Source organism: Cetorhinus maximus, chromosome 2, assembly GCF_964194155.1.
Source record: "Cetorhinus maximus chromosome 2, sCetMax3.hap1.1, whole genome shotgun sequence".
Classification (NCBI taxonomy): domain Eukaryota; kingdom Metazoa; phylum Chordata; class Chondrichthyes; order Lamniformes; family Cetorhinidae; genus Cetorhinus; species Cetorhinus maximus.
The window spans coordinates 62,890,661-62,914,016 of NC_135880.1; the positions used below are offsets into that span (position 1 = coordinate 62,890,661).

Sequence of the window (23,356 nt, forward strand, 5' to 3'; positions counted from 1 at the left end):
TCCATTCCTGCCAAAATAGCTCTTACAAGAGTCTCAAATTGGGGGAGATGGTGGTGTAGTGGGAATGTCACTGGACTAGTGATGCTCTGGAGACATGGATTCAAATCCCACCATAACAGCTGGTGGAATTTAAATTCAATTAATATATTTTAAAAATCTGGAATTAACGGCTAGTCTCAATAATGGTGACCATGAAACTATCAGAAAAAAAACATCTGGTTCACTCATATCCTTAAGAGAAGGATATCTGCCATCCTTACCCAGTCTGGCCTACATGTGACTCCAGACCCACAGCAATGTGGTTGGCTCTTAACTGCCCTCTGAAATGGCTAAGCAAGCCATTTAGTCCAAGGGCAATTAGGGATGGGCAACAAATGCTGGCCTTGCCAATAACGCCCACCCCCCATAAAAGAATTTTTAAAATCTTACGCAACTGTGCCAGGGATAATCAATTCCTCATCCTTTTCAACCAGTCTGCAGCCTTCAACATGGTTGACCCAATGTACTTTTGCCGTTGTCCAACTGGGTGACTCTGCACTTGCCTTGCTCCATTCTTATCCATCTAGTCACGTCCAGGCAATCACTTGCAATGGCTTCTCTTCCCACACCATTACATCTAGTGTTCCCAAAGAATCTATCTTTGGCCCCCTCCTATTTCTCACCTACATTTCTCATCTTTGGCCCCTCAATAACTCTGCAATCTCCTCCAGTTCCACATCCCCCTTGAGGTGTCTGTGGTCCTCAAATTCTGGTCTCTTGAATAACCCTGATTTTATTTGCTCCATCATTAGTGGTCATGCCTTCAACAGCCAAGACCCGAAGCTCTTGAATTCCCTTCCTAAACTTCTCCATCTCTTTACTTCTCTTTCCTCCTTTAAGTCACCCCTTAACAGTACCTTTTTGACATAACTCTTGGTCACCTGCCCTAATATCTCTTCAAATGACTCATCAAATTTTGTTTTATAACATTCCTGTGAAGCACTTTGGGATGTTTTATGTTAAAGGTGTTATATAAATACAAGTTGTTCTGCCATATAGGAATATCTCAAGGACTTTGAATCAGGTCCCGCTCACTTGACGTTTAGGACAGCAGGCACAACTATGGTATATCATTGTGTCATTGCTACAGTTAACCTGGTCAACTTGCAGGTTTGGCCTGATATGTGGCAAGTAATAAGTGCCAGGCAATGACCATCTCTGTAAAGAGAGAATCTAACCACTTCCCCCTGACAGTCAATAGCATTATCATTGCTGAATACTCTACTATCAACATCCTGGGCTTACCACTGACCAGAAGTTTAAATGAGCCCGATTATCAATTATATTGGCATGCTTTATTGCTCAAAAGATCAGCTGGATATACATAAATGTTATGACGTAGTTTAACATTGAGTTAACAAAGTGTGGCAGAAGTATGCACTCTGTTGAGTGCCCTCTTCACTTGCTGAGGGCAAAACTATAGCAGAATAGATAAAGGGGAACCATGACTTCTATCCATATATTCAACGGACTATATTTGGACTTTCAAAAGGTATTTGGTAAAGTACCACGAGAAAGGTTATTGCACATGATAAGGACTCTTGTAGTTGGGGAAATATATCAGCATGGATAAAGGATTCATTAAAGTGTGGAAAACAGAGAGTAGGAATAAAGTGGTCACTTTCAGGGTGTGCTGTACAGTGCTGTGAAATATGTCCGCCACTTGCCATAAATGGTGGATTGGCCACAGACATGTGGCGAATTGATACCCTTCATCAGGAGAGAGATTATAATCAGATGGACAGTAGGACCCTGCAACAGCCCATTTGACTGAGGATGTGGCTCCAGACTCTGTCTGGCACAATCTGTGGCCACGTCAAAAGTAAGTAGAAAATCCTGCAGAAAAAATAATCCTTAACATTAGAAAGCTGCAGCTTAGTTGTAGCAAGGCAGATGGTAAAGAGATCCCCATTGAAAGAAGTGAAAACATGTTGAAATGTTTTAGTTGCTACAATATAACTAGATGTTGTATAGTGATTAATTGCTGCTACTAAAAGTATTCCCTGACAGAGCTGCTGTCGAAAGGCAGTGCATTACTGCTCACTTCAGTCCTGTCCCTCAATCCCAATTCATCTCTGGGATATTGTTCCAAGATTCACCCCATCCTTTGTATATATTTTGTATCATCTGGTGAACATTTAGCTAGCATCAAAATTCTATTAGACATCACTGTACTAATGGGGTGCTGCAAGAATCAGGACTGTGGCCTCAGCAATTCATAATATATACTAATTACTTAAGTGAAGGGATGGAGTGAGGAGGACACAAAGGGCTGAATTTTCCTAATGTTGAAAATATTCAGAATGACCGGGTCCCGATCCTGCTCACTGACACAGCATATCTGCCAGCTTAATGTTATGGGAGATGGTCAATTAGCAGGCATTCGTCATCCATTAGGGACAACAGGCAGGTTTGGAGGTGGGAGGAGGATACAACATAACCCACTGCAAGGGGGGCCAGCAGCCCTCATTGTGTCACCAGTGAGAGTGCCACAGTAGGAGGAGGAGGGGAGTAATGGGGGCATGATCAATATCAGGAGAACAGCTGTCACTACATCAGTCCCATGATGATCGGAGACATCTGACTCCAGGAACTCCTCATTCTAAGGCAAAGCAGCAGCACGGGAAAACAGCAGCCTTGCTATTTTCGTTAGTAACAATTAAAATTCCTTTAGTTCTCACCCAGCTCCGACCTCCCTTTGTGAATCTGCCTCCTCTTAGTTGCCAAGGGGCTGACCCATTGGGGGGGGGCCCGTGTGACTCATTAAGATTGCTGATTTTAATAGCTGCTGTTAATTAGTCACTCAACAACCTTAACTGGCATTCCACCACCTGGCATCAGACCCAGAGCGCCCCTGGGAAAAGCAGATGGAGACTGGAACTCATCAGCAATGACATTTTTCTGAATTTGCTTGTTGTTCCCCATGCCTCCCCCCAACACCACCCTCCACGCCCCCCAACCTCCTAACTTCCATACCCACCTCCAAGGGCCTGGGAAAATTCAGCTTGCAGAGTCTGTAAAGGGATACAGATAGGTTAGGTGAGTGGGCAAGAAGTTGGTAGTTGGAGTATGATGTAAAGAAGCATGAGGTTATTCTCTTCAGAAGGAAGAATAGAAAACAGAATATATTTTAAATGATAAGGAACAATTAATTATTGGTGTTCAGAGGGATTTGGGTGTCCTTGTACATGAAGTTAAATTGCAGATACAGTAAGCAATTAGGAAGGCAAATGGTGTGTTGGCCTTTATTGCAAGGGGATTGGAGTACAAGAGTGAGGAAGTCTTGCTGCAATTGTACAGAGTTTTGGTAAGACCACACCTTAAGTACTGTGTACAATTTTGGTCTTTGTACCTAAGGAAGGACATGGTTAACTTAGATGGCTGTCAAGATGATATGCTAGATTGATTCCTGGGATGAGTGTTCTATGCGGAAAGATTGAGTAGACTAGGCCTATACTCTTCAGGGAACAAGAGGTGATCTAATTGAAACATATAAGGTTCTGAGAGGCCTTGACAGGGTAGATACTGAGAGGCTGTTTCCCCGACTGAAGACTCTGGAACTAGGGGTTATAGTCTCAGGTTAAAGGATCTAGGACTGAGGTGAGGAGAAATCTCTTCACTCAAAGCATTATGAATCTTTGGAATTCTCTACCCAGAAGGCTGAGAATGCTCAGTCATTAAGTATATTTAAGGCAGAGATTGATAGATTTTTGGACTCCAGGGGAATCAAAAGGAATAGAGATTGGGCAGGAAAGTGAAGTCGAAATTGAACATCAGCCATGATATTATCAAATGGTGGAGCAGGTTCAAGGGGTCATATGGCCAACTCCTGCTCTTATTTCTTATGCCTTATCTTTCATATGAATAGAGTCTAAAAATAATACAATGTTATTCCAGGTCACTGTGCAAAGCCAGGGTTTTCGTACCTTAAGTATTATGTTTTATAAATATTTTCTATGTTAAATAAAGCAACAACTTGTGGTCGAATACAATCTGTAACTTCATGGCCCGGCATATCCCCCACTTTAGCATTGCTATCAAGCCAGGGGATCAACCCTGGTTCAATGAAGAGTGCAGGAGGGCATGCCAGGAGCAGCACCAGGCATACCTAAAAGTGAGGTGTCAACCTGGTGAAGCTATAACACAGGACTACTTGCATACCAAATAAGCAGCAAGTGATATGCAGAGCTAAGCGATCCCACAACCAACGGATCAGAACTAAGCTCTGCAGTCCTGCAACATCCAGTCGTGAATGGTGGTGGACAATTAAACAACTCAATGGAGGAGGAAGCTCCACAAATATTCCCATCCTCAATGATGGAGGAGCCCATCACGGCAGTGCAAAAGATAAGGCTGAAGCATTTACAACAATCTTCAGCCAGAAGTGCCAAGTGGATAATCCATCTTGGCCTCCTTCGGAGGTCCCCAGCATCACAGGTGCCAGGCTTCAGCCAATTTGATTCACTCCATGTCATATCAGGAAACGGCTGAAGGCACTGGATACTGCAAAGGCTATGGGCCCTGACAATATTCCGGCAATAGTACTGAAGACTTGTGCTCCAGAACTTGCTGCGCCCCTGGCCAAGCTGTTCCAGTACAGCCACAACACTGACATCTACCCGGCTATGTGGAAAATTGCCCAGGTATGTCCTGTACACAAAAAGCAAGACAATTCCAACCCGGCCAATTACCGCTCCATCAGTCTACTCTCCATCATCAGTAAAGTAATGGAAGGGGTCATCAACAGTGCTATTGAGCGGCACTTGCTTAGCAATAGCCTGCTCACGGATGCCCAGTTTGGGTTCTGCTAGGGCCACTCATCTCCTGACCTCATTACAGCCTTGGTTCAAACATGGACAAAAGAGCTGAACTCCCGACGTGAGGTGAGACTGACTACCCTTTACATCAAGGCAGCATTTGACCGAGTGTGGCATCAAGGAGCCCTAGCAATACTGGAGTGAATGGGAATCAGGGGGAAAACTCTGCTGGTTGAAGTCATACCTAGCACATAGGAAGATGGTTGTGGTTGTTGGAGGTCAGTCATCTCAGCTCCAGGACATCACTGCAGGAGTTCCTCAGGGTAGTGTCTTAGACCCAACCATCTTCAGCTGCTTCATCAATGACCTTCCTTCCATCATAAGGTCAGAAGTGGGAATGTTCACTGATGATTGCACAATGTTCAGCACCATTCATGACTACTCAGATACTGAAGCAGTCCATGTCCAAATGCAGCAAGACCTGGACAATGTCCAGGCTTGGGCTAACAAGTGGCAAGTAACATTCGCGCCACATAAGTGTCAGGCAATGACCGTCTCCAACAAGAGAGAATCCAATCATCGCCCCTTGATGTTCAACGGCACTACCATCAGTGAATCCCCCACTATCAACATCCTGGGGGTTACCATTGACCAAAAGCTGAACTGGACCAGTCATATAAATACTGTGGCTACAAGAGCAGGTCCGAGGCTAGGAATCTTGCAATGAGTAACTCACCTCCTGACTCCCCAAAGCCTGCCCACCATCTACAATGCACAAGTCAGGAATGTGATGGAATACTCCCCACTTGCCTGGATAGGTGCAGCTCCCACAACACTGAAGAAGCTGGACACCGTCCAAGACAAAGCAGCCTGCTTGATCGGCACCACATCCACAAACATTCACTCCCTCCACCACCGACACACAGTAGCAGCAGTGTGTACCATCTACAAGATGCACTGCAAGAATTCACCAAGGCTCCTTCGACAGCACCTTCCAAACCCATGACCACTACCATCTAGAAGGATAAGGGCAGCAGACACATGAGAACACCAGCACCTGGAGGTTCCCCTCCAAGTAACTCACCATCCTGACATGGAAATATATCTCGTTCCTTCACTGTCGCTGAATCAAAATCCTGGAACTTCCTTCCTAATAGTACTGTGGGTGTACCTACATCACATGGACTGCAGCGGTTCAAGAAAGCAGCTCAAGGGAAACTAGGGGTGGGCAATAAATGCAGGCCCAGCCAGCAAAGCCCACATCCTGTGAATGAATTTTAAAAAACTGAATGACAGTTAAAGATTAGCTGGGTTAAAAGCAGCCTTGTTTTAAAAAAAAAATCCTTTTTTTCAAAAGAGCATATCATTCCTGAGAATAAAACATCTTCCTTGAGGAGAAGAGTACTGAGAAGCAGTGTGTAATATTTTCATCATACATATAAAGCTTAAAATTGTGTTGCAGCATAATTTATGTAACTGTGTTTGCATCAAGTGCCCCTTTAATTTTTTCTTGGTGATAGTTGCTTGTGTTTTTATCTGATTTGATATTTATAAAATAGTTATTAATGTATTTATGATTAAAATCATCCACCAGGTCTCCTCTGTTTTCTCACAAACACTGGAGGAAATTCTTGAACAATTTAATAATTTCAAATGATTTGCAAAACATGGGACCAATTAGGCCACTTGCTGATGCAAATTACTATGTGGCAGTATGACAGATTTGTGCCCACAATAAACTCCTATTTTCAGCATGAGGAATCAACAAGTGGAAGCCAGATTGCCACCTGTGAAGCCTTGTTGTTCTGGAAAACAGGTTCATTTTGGACAAAGGGGAATTTGCAATTTGTTATACTATAATTTTGGAGCTGAAGTTGAGCTGTCAGGTTACATTGTACTCTGGTCCGGATTTGCTCCTGTCCTAACTGATGTGATGAAAGTGTTTCTCTCTTAGATAGCTGCCAAAGCTCTACTTGAAATGAATTTGGAAATGTTATCAGTTACTCAGAGATGGCACTATTGTGATTCTGTGCCAAGAGTGATATTGGGCATGAGACCAAATATAATTACAAGCACCTATCCAAAACTATCTGGGGAGGAGAACCACAAATTCATAACAAGGAGCCCAGTCAAGCTAAAAGCAAGCGGGGGAGGCAGTGGCATAGTGGTACTGTCACTGGACTAATCTTCCAGAGACCCAGGGGAATGCTTTGGGGACTTGGGTTTGAATCCCACAATAAAAATCTGGAACTAAAAGTCTGATGATGACTGTGAAGCCATTGCTGATTGTTATAAAAACTCATCTGTCAGATCATGAGCAGGGGCATGTTATAAATGAAATATTAATATTATTATTTTATTTTTATTTGCTGTTGGAAAACTCATCCCACCTGCTGCCGACTCCGGTGTGTGCCCGCTGACCGAAATATTGCACGATGAAATTGAGATGCTCATCCGACATCATCACGTGTCGTTTTACACTTGGTCGGGTTGGTCGCCCAGCAAGCTAAAAATTCTGGCCTTAATGTTATAATCTGTTCTTGTTCCATATATAATTGCTGGCACCCTAGCACCTCCCACCCACCTCGATAAACCTCCCCTCCTGTCCTTCTCCAGTTCCCATTCTTTTCCCTAACTGTTCTTGCTCCCATCCACTGCTGTTCTTCCACCAAAATCTCTAGTCACCCTAACTGCATAATTCTCACTCTACCGTTTCTTTCTCCTGATGGCTCACCCCTTCTGAAGCTAATTGCTCAAATCTCTATTCCATTCCATATTATTCCACATCCTTCCCATTCCCCACAGCAAGTCTCCCTTCATTTTCTATAATCCACCAATAAACCTTCCAATCATTCTTTTCCTCAGTAATACCCCACAAAATACTGTCTTTTTCACAAACGTGGCTCTCCTTCTATTAGTTCATCTTGGAGTATCTTGATACCTGAAATCTAGCTCACATTAATAAAGTTCTACTCCAGCTTGAAAACTCTCCATGTGATTCAGGCTCCACTACACTCTCTATTTCAACCTTCTCTTCAATTTTGCCTTCAATGATCATTCTATCCTCCTCCATTTTTTCTTTTCATCTCCTGCTCAACTTCCATTGTTTTATCCTCAACGTGAAGCACTTTGATACATCTCCTCACACATGAAAAGCACTATAAAAATACAAGGTGCCATTAATTGGTGGTTTGAATCTTGGAGAAACCTAGTAGAAACTAAGTTGGCCAACAGATTTGAAGGAATATGTTTGGAGGGTAAGCTAAATGAAGAACACCTGTATGTTGTGACAAAGAGTAAGAATGTGGTAAAAGTGCAGAATGAGGTTATAGGCTACCTCTAGCCACAACTTACAGGTTTTGCATACAGCAAAAAAAACCCTCTCAACAGTACTGCTAAACCTTGCAAAACAGAGTTTGAATGTCAAATTGAGACCATTAGTAAATACTAAATGTTCACCACCACCATCTGTGCCCCCCTCCCCAACCCCATGGAAATTTAATTATGGCCCATTATTCTACCTTTGCTTTGATCGCATTGATGAAACAGCTTGTAGTGATTGCAAGTAAAACCTTTCATACTGTTTTGGAGATCACGTGGCTGTACAGATGAATCAGCCCTAAGCACGGGTAATCCTAGGGGCAGAGCTTTCCAGTCGTGGACCTTGTTCAAGCATGTAGCTTCATCAGGAGCTTTGTAAATAAAGTTTACTGTTCCTAACAACAAACCTATCTGGTACACCAAGGGCAAAATTTTTAGCTCGGCGGGCAGGCAAGTGCCCAACCCGCTCGGGCGTAAGATGATGAGCATTGACATCAGGTGAGTCCCGACATCACACGATATTTCGGTCGGTGGGAGCGCGCCAGAGATGGCAGCATGCCCGCTGACAATTAAAAGGCCTGTTAAGGCCATTAACAAGGCTATTAAAATAAATTTTTCATTGCCCGTCCAACCTTACGGTTGGCGGGCAGGCGAGAAAGACAAGCGGCCTTTGCACTTTTTAGGAAACCTCATCCACGGGCAGGTTGCGGTTTCCTAAAGCAAATAAAAATAAAATAAAAATGTATTTTTATTTAAATAAAATTTAAATAACAGGTCTCTGCTCATGTGACAGAGTCACATGAGGGGACATGTTTTATAGTATTTTTAATTTCTTTATTATTATTTTTTTTACAACTCTTCATGCCCCTGAGGCAGCTCTGTGCCTCAGGGAGATTCTGAAGCTCACGCTCACCCTCCTCCTCCTGCCCACACAGGCAGCACTGAGCGCTGCCACTCACATTTCACGCTGGGTGGGCCTTAATTGGGCCACCAGCATGAAATCGCCTTCCAGCCTCGATTGCGGGCGGCGGCCAGCTTCCCGACAGCCCCTGCCGAGCCCGCCCGACAAGGGCAAGATTCTGCCCCAAGTTTATTACATTTGGCGATGAGGATAAATAGCTCCAATGCTTCACCTTGTTTCCTGAATGTGAATACATCGATTTTTAAGGGCAGAAAGAAAAGTAAACTCACCAGTCATGCCACTCTTTGGCAAAATTGACCCGTATGACTTGTCCATAGAAGATTGGAGTCAGTACATAGAGCGCCTAGGTTTCTACTTTGTGGGAAATGAAATAACAGCGGAGGAGAAGTAGAAAACAATTCTTCTAAGTGTCTGTGGGAGCAAGACATATAAGCTCATCCGTAGTCTGACGGCCCCGAACATGCACATTTCCAAATCTTTTAACGAGACAGTAGACCTCGTGAAGACACATCTTCAGCCTAAGCAGGCTTTGCAGAGAGTACAACATGGCGCTGTTCTTCAGTTGGGGCGGGGACCTACCGCCGGGCGTGGCGCGAAAACCAGGGAGAAAACCGTAAAGTGGGAAACAGTTTCTACCACTCAAGAAACAAAAGGAATACTGGAAGCATCATTCAGGAATTAACTTGGTACCAATGAGGGGTGACCATGTACCAGAAACCTGCAGATTTAAAGAAGAAGAATGCCACTACTGTCACAAAAAAGGGCCTGTTATGAAGCAATGCAGGGCGAAATCAAGACAGCCAATCAGACAGCAGACCAAGATGATTGAAGTGCACAATATAAGTGAACCAGAAGCTGCTGATACTGATATTTATTCCCTATACAATGTCAAGGCAGTGAAAACTGAACCAATCACTGTCAACCTTCAAGTAAATGGGAAGTCTCTAGTTTTGGAGGTTGACACAGGCACATCGACCACAACAGTGGGAGAATACATCTTTAAATACCAAAGTGAAGGTAGCCAGCCATTGAATCTGGAGCAAACCACAGCTCAGTTGAAGACATATATTGGAGAGGCAACACAGGTGCAAGGCATCACCTCTGTAGCTGTATCCTACAGGCAACAGACAGCCCAGCTTCCAGTGATTGTTGTAACAGGTGAAGGACCTTGTCTTCTGGGCCTCGACTAGTTAAAACAAATTAAGCTCAACTGGTCAGAAATTTTTCAAGTTAGAACAGGAGGAATTCCTGAGATGTTAAAAAAGTATGACAGTGTATTCCTTGATGAATTGGGAAAGATAAAAGCCTACAACAAAAATTCGGAGGCAACATCCCAGTTCTTTAAGGCCAGACCTGTGCCTTACGCCCTAAAGAGAAGGTGGATACAGAATTGTGCTGCATAGAGAAGTTAGGAATAATTCAGCAAGTCCAATTTTCAGAATAGGCAGCGCCCATAGTCCCTGTGATGAACCAAATCAAACTATTCACATTTGCGTAGACTACAAATTAACGGTGAACAAGGTTGCTAAATTAGATAAATATCCTATCCTGAGGATTGAAGATTTGAATGCTAAGCTAGCTGGAGGAAAATCCTACACCAAACTGGACATGAGCCATGCATACCAACAGCTAGAGCTGGACAGCACATCTAGCGGGTATGTAAGCATGAACACACACAAGGGCTTGTGCCAATTTACAAGCCTACCCTTTTGTGTATCATCTGCCTGCATGGTTTTCCAAAGAACCACGGAACACCCACTACAAGGAATTCCCTGAATTGTTGTGTACCTGGATGACATCCTGACCACAGGATCAACGGAAACCAAACATTTGGCCAACCTAGAAGAGCTTTTAGGGAGATTTCTGGAGGCTGGGGTACGATTGAAAAAAGAGAAGTGTACTTTCCAAGTGACTGAAGTCACTTATTTGGGTCATCGAGTGGATGCCCAGGGGTTGCATCCAATAGAGGAGAAAGTCAGGCCAATCAAGGAGGCACCCTCTCCAATGTCACTGAAGTCAAGTCTTTTATGGGCATGATGAATTATTACAGTCGCTTCTTGCCAAATTTGTCTACAGTTTTGGCACCTTTACACTTATTATTGAAGAAGAACCATAGATGGTCATGGAAGATGCAACAAGAAGAAGCCTTCATAAAAGTCAAGAAGTTATTACAATCATCTTTTTGTTCACACATTATGATGCATCAAAATAATTAATATTAATCTGTGATGCATCTCCCTATGATGTGGGAGCAGTGTTGTCACACAAAATGGAAGATGGTTCCAAAAGGCCAAAAGGATGTGTCTCCAGAATCCTGTCTGCAACCGAAAAGGGTTACTCACAACATGAAAAAGAAGGCTTATTTGTAATATTTGGAATCAAGAAATTCCATCAATATTTGCATGGTTGACATTTCACGATAGTGTCAGATCACAAGCCACTCATGTGTTTATTTAGTGAAGGTAAAGCAATTCCACCAATAGCCTCTGCCAGGATTCAAAGATGGGCTTTGATTTTGCCGGCATATGAGTACATCTTTATGCACTGTCCAGGTGTGCATAAAGCAAATGCAGATGCCCTCAGATGTCTTCCTTTGCCAGATAGCATTATACATGCCCCAGTGCCACAAGAAGTTGTACTTGTGTTGAATTTCCTGGATTCCTCGCTGTGTGAAGTCTGTGCGAAGCAGATAAAGAATTGGACAACCGGGATCCAATTTTATCAAGAGTCCGAGAACAGGCATTGCAAGGATGATCAAATCCACAAAACTCTGAAGAAATAAAAACATTCTATGCCCATAAAACTGAATTAAGTTGTCAAGATGGAATCCTGTTGTGGGGAGCAAGAGTCTTCATCTCTTCACAAGGAAGAGAACTACTCTTCACAGTGTGCATCCAGGCATTTCAAAAATGAAAATGCTTGCACGAAGCTATATCTGGTGGCCAGGTATAGTAAGTGACATAGAAAAAATGGTTAAACTCTGTCTCCAGTGTCAGCAACAACAGTAGTTGCCTGTTTCAGCTACACTGCATCTGTGGGAGTGGCCTGGTCGACCCTGGGTTAGACTACATATAGACATATAGGTCCATTTTCAGGTATTGTGTTTTTAGTGATCATCGACGTGCATTCTAAGTGGATGGATGTGTATGAAGTTAGAACACTGAGATCATGTGCAACTATAGAAAAGCTGCGCCAATGTTTTAGTGTACATGGCCTATCAGAAGTTATTGTTTCGGATAACAGCACACCTTTCATTAGTTCAGAATTCCAGAGATTGTTGAACTTAAGTGGGATTAAACATATCAAAACAGCACCATATCATCCCTCATCCAAAGAGTTAGCAGAAAGAGCAGTACAAACTTTTAAAACAGGAATGAAGAAATCAACCAAAGGAACATTAGAAACACGGATTTCACAATTTCCTCTCAACTACTGCACAACTCCTCATGCAACTACAGGTTCAACACCATCTGAATTACTTATGAAACACTGCCTCCGTACAAGGTTGAGTCTGGTGTCTCCTAACTTAGAGGGGGAGGTAGAGAAGAGCCAGCGTAGTCAGGAAGTGAATCATAATATTCACAGTAAAGCTCAAAAATTTACTGTAGGAGAGACAGTTTTCATGTGAAATTTTGGAAATGGACCTAGTTGGGTTCCTGGCATAATTGTCTCTGAAAAAAGAACTTTGTTATACCAAGTGGAAGGAGAAAACCGGATTGTTCGAAAACATGTGGATCATCTAAGAAGTAGAGAGACACTCCAAAAACCAGTTACTCCACCCGAAATTGAAGTTGAACCTTTGATTCCTGAGGTGCCAGGTCAACATAGAATAGGCATACCTGATGTCTCTGAAGTAAATAATTCTAAACTACCATTGTCTAAGGATGTCCCTGATGCCGCAGTTCCTGATCAAGTCAATCCAGTGGAAGAATCTCAAGTCGTAGAGCTGAGTCTCTCTAACTGAGTCAGGAAACCACCTAAGAGACTTAATCTATAATCATATGAAGTGTATTTTTTGTATATGCTATGGATTGAGGTATTCTTGTAAATAAGAGACATAAAACAAAATTAAAGGGGGAGGAATGTAGTGATTATAATTGGTAGGAGAGGGCGCCTGACTTTCTCCTCTACTGGATGCAAACCTAGGGCATCCACTCGATGACCCAAATAAGTGACTTCAGTTACTTGGAACGTACACTTCTCTTTTTTCAATTGTGCCCCTGCCTCAAAAAATCTCCTTTCATACTGTTTTGGGGATCATGTCACTGTACATACGAATCAGCCCTAAGTGTGGGTAATTTAGGGGTGGAACTTTCTAGTCATGGACCTTATTCCAGCATGTAGCTTCATCAGGAAGCGTGTAAATAAAGTTTACTGTTTCCAACAAGAAACTTGTCCGATACACCAAGTTTATTACACAACTGAATTATTTTTGGTACTTAAACATGGTCATTTTTGAAACAACGAGCTGGAGCCTGGATTAGAAAAGCACCTCAATTAGCATTTTGTTCACCAGGAGAGGGCGTTAAGTTAGCACCAGGAGAGTCTAACCCAATAGCTATACAGTATTTAAACGTGAACGGAGGCGGAGGCGGGGGGGGGGAGTGGCTGGTAAAGGGGGTGCATATTGCTTGGCTTTAGTATGTTCTATGGACAGATTGGGCTGCAGGAATAAGCTGCTACTTTGGTATCATGGCACCCCTAAAACAAACCTCAGTGTCAGTTTAACTGAAGTCCTTGTTATTTTACAAGCGTGAGTTTGAAAATAATGCTGTTAGAAAAAGCACGCCTCATTAGTCTGGCACAGTAGCTCATTGGCATGTTCTGTGGATGTGCTCAATAGAGAAAAAAATAATAGGTTTTTCCATGAATCGACAAAATCTATTCTTGTTAATTAAGCAGTTATGTGCTCTATGAATCAATAACCCTACCGGATAATTTCTTTTCCCTGGACTGTAAAGAAAATGCTTAACGTAAGTTGGAAGTTTATTACCCAAGTCATTTCAAGCATGTAAAGAAATCATGTTTAATTAGAAAAAAAAGTACAAATGCTTTACATATTTCAAGAAAAAAGAACACCAGCTGGTGACAAAACTGTACTTACTGTGGGAATGCTGCTGAGCCGAACTGACAGCAACCACCTCCACCCCTCCCCAATATATTAAAGAAATGAAGTTCCACTCAAATACGTGAGTCACACTGACAACCTTCTTAACAGCGGCGAGTTTATGATATTCCATCTGCATCAACCTCCTTATCTCCCGCCCTCAGGCAAGAGCTGCAAAGTCGATTTGCAGTTTCCTAAAGGTTCACTAGCCCTCTGGGGTTAATTTCAGCCCCCTTACATATAATTCCGTTTTAGTCGTATTATTTACAGGCTCCCGATCCAAACCCAACGCGAGTCAACGACAGTGACTCACTAAGGTAGTTAGGTTAACCGACTGCCTGAAAAATGGTCCCTTCGGGTCATTCGTCAACATAAACTAGACAAGTGATATACACGGTGTTTACCTTAGTGTGGGTGAGAGGGAAAATCATTCTGGCATCCCCGCACGATGCAGTGAAGCCCAGACAAAACCCACTATAGGATTGTATCGATAATGAGAGCTGCCTGCTGCAGTCACTACCGTGGGTAATCACAACTAATGTATTGCGTGTTACCAACCCCAGTCCTCTCCACACCCAACTATGGAGAGGAGATGAGGGAGACGTTAGAGCACAGAAAGAATCTTCCCCTCATGTTGAAACCTTATAGCTTGATTAAGAACAATAAAAAACAACAAAGGACACAGGAGCACTTCAAAAGATAAGGAATATCAGGATGTACTTTACCTTTACCTTCTGTTGATCTGAACAGTGTTTAACTTGTGGCTCAAATTCTAATGAAATGGCAATTGACTAAAATATATATATTTAAAATCCTTTCTTTATCCAATTATCTTCTATTCATTCACAGAATGTGGGCATCACTGGACAGCTACATTAGTAAAGAGGTAGTAATTGAAAGTTGATAAATCCCCTGGACCAGATTTGCTTCATCCCAGAGTGTTGAAAGAAGTGGCAAGAGAGATAGTGGATGTATTGGTGATTATCTTTCAAAATTCTATCGATTCTGGGAAGGTTCCTGCACACTGGGATGCAGCAAATGTAATCCCACTATTTAAGAAGGAAGGAAGAGGGAGAATGGAGAACTACAGACCTATTAGCCTGATATCAGTAGTAGGGAAAATGTTAGAATCTATTACAAAAGATGTTATAACTGCCTATTTAGAAAAGAATTGTAACATTTGGCAGATTCAACATGGAATTATGAAAGGGAAATCATGAACGAAAAACTTGGGAGTTTTTGAGGATGTTGTTTGTAGCATTGATAAAGGAGAACCACTGGATGCGGTGTATTTGGATTTCCAGAAGACTTCTGATAAGGTCCCACACAGGAGATTAGTAAATAAAATTAGAGCACGTGGGATCGGGGAAAAATACACTAGTATGGATGGAGAATTGGTTTGCAGACAGAAAGACAGTAGAAATAAATGGTTCATTCTCAGGATGGCAGGTTGTTACTGGTGGGGTACCCTAAGGATCCATGCTAGATCCACAGCTGTTCACAATCTATATAAATGATTTGGATGTGGGGACCAATTGTAATATTTCCAAATTTACTGATCACACCAAACTGTGTGGAAACATAAGTTATGAGGAGGCTTTAAGAGGACTAGGACAAGCTAAGTGAAAGGACTAGAACATGGCAGATGGAATATAATGCCAAAATGTGTGAAGTTATTCACTTTAGTAGAAAAAACAAGACGGCAGAGCATTTCTTAAATGGTGAGAGTTTGGGAAGTGCAGGTGTCCAAAAGGATCTGGGTGTCCTTGTTCATGAGTCACTAAAACCTAGCATGCAGGTGCAGCAAGCAATTAGGAAGGCAAATGGTATGTTGGCCTTCATTGCGAGGAGATTTGAGTGCAGAAGTTAAGATGTCTTGCTGCAGTTATACAGAGCTTTGGTGAGACCACACCTGGTGTATTGCACACAGTTTTGGTCCCCTTATCTAAGGAAGGATATACTTGCCATAGAAGGAATGCATTGGAGGTTCACCAGCTTAATCCCTGGGATGGTGGAATTATTTTATGAGGAGAGATTGGGAGACTGGGTCTGTATTCCCTAGAGTTCTGAAGAATGAGGTGTGACCTCATTGAAACTTACAAAATTCTTACAAGGCATGATGGAGTGGATGTAGATAAGATGTTATCCCTGGCTGGTGAGTGTAAAACCAGAGGACACAAGACTCAGAATAAAACGTTGGCCATTTAAGAATTAGATGAGGAGGAATTTCTTCATTCGGGGGTGGTGAATCTTTAGTATTCTCTACCCCAGAGTGCTGTGGAAGCTCAATCATTGAGCATGTTCAAGACAGAAATCAACAGATTTCTGGAGAGCAATGACATCAAGGGATATGGGGATAGTGTGGGAAGGTGACATTGAGGTATATGATTAACCATAGGTGGGGTACTTCAATGCCCATCACCAAGAGTGGCTCGGCAGGACCGAGCTGGCTGAGTCCTAAAGGAGAAAGCTGCTAGACTGGGTCTGTGGCAGGTGTTGAGGGAACCAACAAGAGGGAAAAAACATACTTGACCTCATCCTTACCAACATGCCTGGTACAGATGCATCTGTCCATGACAGTGTTGATAGGAGTGACCACCACATAGTCACTGTGGAGACAAAGTGCCGCCTTCACATTGAGGATATCCTCCATCGTGTTGTGTAGCACTACCACCTTGCTAAATGGGGTAGATTTCGAACAGATCTAGCAACTCAAGACTGGGCATCCATGAGGTGCTGTGGGCCACCAGCAGCAGCAGAATTGTACTCGAACACAACCTCATGGCCCGGCATATCCCCCACTCCACCATTACTACCAAACCAGGGGATCAACCCTAGTTCAAAGAAGACTGCAGGAGGGTATGACAGGAGCAGCACCAGGCATACCTAAACCTGGTGAAGCTATAGCACAGGACTACTTGCATGCTAAACAGCATAACCAGCAAGTGTTAGACAGAGCTAAGCGATCCCACAACCAACAGATCAGGTCTAAGCTCTGCAATCCTGCCACATCCAGTCATGAACGGTGGTGGAAAATTAAACAACCCACTGGTGGAGAAGCAGACTCCATAAATATCCCCATCCCCAAAGAAGGGGGAGCCCAGCACATCTGTGCAAAAGATAAAGCTGAGGCATTTGTTACAATCTTCAGCCAGAAATGCTGAGTGGATGATCGATCTCAGCCTCCACCAGAGGTCCCCAGTATCACAGATGCCACTCGTCAGCCAATTCGATTCACTCCACGTCATATCAAGAGACGGCTGAAGGCACTGGACAGTGCAAAGCCTATGGACCCTGACAATATTCCGGCAATAGTACTGAAGACTTGTGCTCCAGAACTTGCCACACTCCTAGCCAAGCTGTTCCAGTACAGCTACAACACTGGCATCTACCCAGCTATGTGGAAAATTGCCCAGGTATGTCCTGTACACAAAAAGCAGGACAAATCCAACCTGGCCAATTACCGCCCCAGCAGTCTGTTCTCCGTCATCAGCAAAGTAATGGAAGGGGTCATCAACAGTGCTATCGAGCGGCACTTGCTTAGTAATAACCTGCTCACTGATGCCCAGTTTGGGTTCAGCCAGGGCCACTCAGCTCCTGACCCCATTGCAGCCTTGGTTCAAACATAGACAAAAGAGCTGAACTTCAGAGGTGAGGTGACAGTGACTGCCCTTGACATCAAGACAGCATTTGACCAAGTGTGGCATCAAGGAGCCCTAGCAAAACTGAAGTCAATGGGAATTGGGGGAAACTCTCCATTGGTTGGAGTCATACCTAGCACAAAGGAAGATAGTTGTGGTTGTTTTAGATCAGTCATCTCAGCTCCAGGGCATCACTGCAGGAGTTCCTCAGGGTAGTGTCCTCAGCCCAATCATCTTCAGCTGCTTCATCAATGACCTTCCTTCCGCCATAAGGTCAGAAGTGGAGATGTTCACTGATGATTGCACAATGCTCAGCACCATTCGCAACTCCTCAGATACTGAAGCAGTCCATGTCCAATTGCAGCAAGACCTGGACAATATTCAGGCTTGGGCTGACAAGTGGCAAGTAACATTCGCACCACGCAAGTGCCAGGCAATGACCATTTCCACCAAGACAGAATGTAACCAATGCCCCTTGACATTCAATGGAATTACCATCACTGAATCCCCCACTATCAACATCCTGGGGGTTACCATTGACCAGGAACTGAACTGGACTAGCCACATAAATACTGTGGCTACAAGAGCTGGTCAGAGGCTAGGAATCCTGCGGCAAGTAACTCACCTGCTGGAAAAACTCAGCAGGTATGACAGCATCTGTGGAGGCAAAGACAGATTTAAAGTTTCCAGTCCGTATGACTCTTTTTCAGAACTAAACCCTCTTTAGTTCTGAAGAAGAGCCATACGGACTTGAAATGTTAACTCTGTCTTTCTCTCCACAGATGCTGTCAGACCTGTTGAGTTTTTCCAGCATTTGTTGGTTTGTTTCAGATTTTCAGCATCTGCAGTATTTTGCCTTTAACTCACCTGCTGACTCCCCAAAGTCTGTCTACCATCTACAAGGCACAGGTCAGGTGTGTTATGGAATACTCCCCACTTGCCTGGATGAGTGCAGCTCCCACAACACTCAAGAAACTTGACACTGTCCAGGACAAAGCCAACCGCTTGATAGCGCCACATCCACAAATATTCATTCCCTCCACCACCGTAGCAGCAGTGTGTGCCATCAATAAGATGCACTGCAGGAATTCACCAGGCCCCTTAGACAGCACCTTCCAAACCCACAACCCATACCATCTTGAAGGACAAGGGCAACAGATAAATGGGAGCACCTGGAAGTTCCCCTCCAAGTCACTCACCATCCTGGCTTGGAAATATATCGCCATTCCTTCACTGTCGCAGGGTCAAAATCCTGGAACTCCCTCCTTAATAGCACTGTGAGTGTGCCTACACCACATGGACAGCAGTGGTTCAAGAAGGCAGCTCACCACCACCCTCTCAAGAGCAACTAGGGATGGGCAATAAATGGTGTCCCAGCCAGTGAAGCCCACATACCGTGAATTAATTTTTAAAACTGATCAAATTGAATAGCAGAGCAGGCTCGATGGGTCAAATGGCCTCCTCTTGTTCCTATGTTCCTATTATTGCCCATCCCCAATTGCTATTGAGAAGATGGGCATGAACTGCCTTAGTGAATTGCAAAGCCATTTTTCAGGGCAATTAAGAGTCAATCAAATTGATATGAGCCTCAAGTCAGAGTCTAGAACAGACCAGGTAATGACAGCAGGCTACCATCCCTAGAAGGAATTAGTAAAGTTGTTTGGTTTTTACAACAATTTAATAGCTTTATGGCCACCATTACTAACATGAAGGAAATTCATGTCAGCCCGCCCTGCAGCCATTACACACTGCCGGAAGGCTAAATTGGTGGAGAGTAGGATTGCAGAACAAGTCCTGCCCTTGGGAGCTGCCGGGGCTCCAGCAATCCTGCCAGTGCCAAGATCTCATTAGTGGGTGCTTCCAGGACTGCAACTAGTCCCAAGAAGAAGGCCCAATGGATCCCGGAGTGAGGTAAGTCTGGGGTATTGGGCGGGGAGGGTTTAGGGAACTGGGGAAGGTCGGGGTAATGGGTTTTGGAGAGCAGGCAGGTAAGGAGAAAGTTGTGGGGTTCTATCTTAGGGAGACTGCCCACCCGAAGTGCAAAGGGCGCGCCCCCAAAGCTAGCACCTGCCCTATTTTACATGTCCACCCGCTAAAACGTGCCGGTGGGGGGGGGGGGGGGGGCACGTAAAATCCAGCCCTAGCCTTCTATCCCAAATTTGTTTAAGTAACTGAATTCAGTTCACAAAATGTCATGGTGAGATTTAACTTGTGTCTCAAAATCATCAGTCCAAGTCTCTATGGGTTACTAGTCCAGTAGTATAACCACTGTGCTACTGTATCCACTTTAGCCAAAATCCAATAATCAACTGGCACCTATAGGCAAAGCAAATTATTGCTTATTTATTCATTTGGTGAAAATGAGATTACTGTATATACATGTGTAAAAGCCGAATTTTTGAAACCAATTTTTTAGGCAAAAAGTTAAGGGTCTACTTTTATACGAGTAATATTTTGAGGGGTTTAAATTCATGGTTAATTTGGGCCCACACAGCGTCCAGTGCATATACTAGATGAACAAAAACAGAAATACCTGGAAAAACTCAGCAGGTCTGGCAGCATCGGCGGAGAAGAACAAAGTTGACGTTTCGAGTCCTCATGACCCTTCAACAGAACAGGACTCGAAACGTCAACTTTGTTCTTCTCCGCCAATGCTGCCAGACCTGCGGAGTTTTTCCAGGTATTTCTGTTTTTGTTTTGGATTTCCAGAACCCGCAGTTTTTTGTTTTTATCATATACTGGATGAATTCACTGATTAGCCAGCTGTCCGTCGCACACTGCAATGACACAGATTAGTGTAACCTGGCAGAATCCAGTCTGCTGCAGTCTGATAAATTGCAATGTTTACTTCCCAGCCCCACTGTGGTGGGGTGAGATCAGCAGATTATTTGGTCCAAGCTGTGCCTCTTCGGGAAGCGCTATAAGTTGGGCTGTCTGTGATGGTGACGTTAATGGAGCTAAAGCAGCTCCCCATGGACAAGCAGATTGACACCAGGGCATTCCTGGTGAGTGTGTGAAGGAGTCCCGGGGGGAATGCTGAGGTTAAGTGAGTGGGGCAGCCGGTGGCTTTTAACCCTGAAAAACTAATATAAACTTTTACATGGATATAGACTTTAATTTTGGTTTAAAGCAAAATCTCATCATTATAGTTATGTTCAGTTCATAATTCAACATATATTCACCGGTATCCTTATGTTTGTGCGTGGGGAGGGACTTTTTGGTTGCTTGGTCAGGTGCATTTATTTGGTCTTACACAAATATCTGTAGTTTAAGTAGTGAAATAACCCAAACTATGATGAAAATCTGAGTCAATCATTGAAAAGAGAAATAAAAAGCAATAAAGGCATGAGTAAAATACAACAAACAGTTTAGCTTTTCTGTGAAACTTCATAAATCTTGGCTGGGGTATTTGTATTTCTAGCTATCATTCAAACATTTTATTAAAGATATCATACTCAAAACATGAAACCTGAAGAAAAATAGAAAGCAGATGCTTATCTGGAATCACACATTATAGAATTGAATATGCAAAGCACATTGACTTTTCTGCTTGTTCCTTCCATTTCTTTCTTCAAGGACAAGAGTAGCAGATGCATGGAGCACCACCAAGTTCTCGCCAAGTCACACACCAGCCTGACTTAGAACAATATCGCCATTTCTTCATCATTGCTGGATCAAAATCTTGGAATTTTCTACCTAATGGCACTGTTGGTGTACTTTCACCACACAGACTGAAGGAGTTCAAGACTGCAGCCCTGTGACTACTTCCCAAGGACTTTTAGAGATCAACAATAAATGTGGCCTTTTCAGCGATGCCCATTCACATGAATGAATTATATATTTCTAAAGAAAGATGCATACCAGCAGTTGTTTTTTCCAGGTTTTCTGCAACTTTTCTTTCAACATTAAAGCAAACACTGAGGAGAAGCCCTGAAATGGCTTCAAGGTCACTTACTAGATGTTAAAATTTCTTTTCAGGTCCTTTTTTACTTTTTATGGCCCCATATAGCATCAGACGGTCCAGGAAGTCAGTAAAGACAGGCAGTCAGACAGTACTAACAGATTCAACAGGGAACTGGTTAGAAGATATTTGGCATAAAAAGTGATTGAAGGGGATAGAACAAATATTGCATGATATAGATTTTTTGAAATTTGAGACTAACCAGATGGATCACAATGGCCTTGAATAGCTCTGTATATTCATACTTATACCATTTCCAATTATTTTAGGAATTCACCATCTTTGATATAGCAGATTTCCACTCAAGTTAACTCTGGCCTCCTAACCTGGGGTTACATTAGGTCTTTTGATTGCTGTCAGATCTTGTGAATAGCAATGCATTTCCAAATCCACTTCATTTCTTTGAAATTATCAACTGATACTGCATTACTAAGAATTGAGGTGTCAAATTCTCAAGGGCAATTAGGAATGGGCAACAAATCTTGGCCTTGCCACCAAAGTCACATCCCATGAAAGAATAACATTCTTCACTGGAGGACTTCACTGGAACAGCTCAGAAAAAGGCCAGGACCTAGGTACACTGAGTCCTAATCATAATTTGGAGCAGGAGTTTGCTTTGTAAGGGCTGAAGCTTCCAGCTATGCAACACAAGGCTGGCCAAGTCAGGGCAGGGGAGCTGCAAAGCTGAGAAAGCCTATAAGAAACATCTTTTGAATGGGAACTGTATGTGGTTTCCCTGGGAAGGGAAGGGAAGTTTAGGCATCTCTGATGATGGTCAGGTGCCAGGGTTTCTGGCTACATGGAACTGGGAAAGTTACCTGAGGTGTGCCTGTATTGGATACTCAATGGTCTTATGCAATGAGCTACCCTCACACTAACCCTGCAAACCCTCTGACGTACAGTACTGGATACTGCTGGTAAGCACAAATCCAGCATTACTGCCAGGATTATGGCCCATGCAGTTTAATGCCTGAAAACTGAAACCTTCAAGTAACAGCTGCATGATGTATAGCAGTGGTCTTACAGCCTGAAAAAAAAATAATTGGTGTTTTGAATGATTAAAAAATTGATAGCGTAGGTACAGTGAAACTATTTCTGCAGGTGAAGGAACCCAGAATAAGAATGTACGATCTTAAAATTAGAGCTAGGCTATTCAAGAATAAAATCAGGAAAAGGTAATGTCTTGAACCCTCTCCTGCAAAAGCTTTGGATACTGGGTCAGTTGAAATTTTCAGGCTTGGGGTCGTCAGATTTTTGATAGGTAAGATTATCAAGGGATATGGATCAATGATGGAATTTAAGAGAGAGATCAGCATGAATGGTGGAAACGAACTCCGTACAAGTCAGCAGTGTGATGAAACATTCCCCACTTGCCTAGATGAATGCAGCTCCAACAACACTCAAGAAGTTTCAGACCATCCAAGACAAAGCAGCCTGCTTGATTGGCACCCCATCCACAAATATTAATTCCCTCCACCACCAATGCATAGTAGCAGCAGTGTGTACCATCTACAAGATGCATTGCAAAAACTCACCAAGGCTCCTTAGGCAGCACCTTCCAAACCCACAGCCACTACCATCTAGAAGCACAAAGGCAGCAGATAGATG

General features: G+C 43.3%; 1 protein-coding gene and 1 long non-coding RNA gene across 7 annotated transcripts in view; one reads left to right on the top strand and one right to left on the bottom strand.

Annotated features, from left to right (window-relative positions):
- mctp1a (multiple C2 domains, transmembrane 1a) overlaps nt 1-14,664 on the bottom strand; it is a 576,914-nt gene extending 562,250 nt beyond the window's left edge. For 2 of the 6 annotated variants that reach the window (XM_078565337.1, XM_078565331.1), the window contains exon 1: nt 14,551-14,664. In XM_078565337.1, coding sequence (XP_078421463.1) covers nt 14,551-14,577 — 27 coding nt within the window. In that variant the 5' untranslated portion in view covers nt 14,578-14,664. Of the gene's footprint in view, nt 1-3,019; nt 3,046-9,308; nt 9,451-14,143; nt 14,298-14,550 lie in introns of those variants that run through there. The other 4 variants (XM_078565368.1, XM_078565342.1, XM_078565351.1 and 1 more) reach the window with 3 other exon arrangements.
- On the top strand, nt 14,545-21,602 carry LOC144694795 (uncharacterized). Its single transcript, XR_013579826.1, has 2 exons — nt 14,545-14,667; nt 21,364-21,602. It is a non-coding gene; the product is annotated as an uncharacterized LOC144694795 (long non-coding RNA).
- Nucleotides 21,603-23,356: the final 1,754 nt, after the last annotated feature.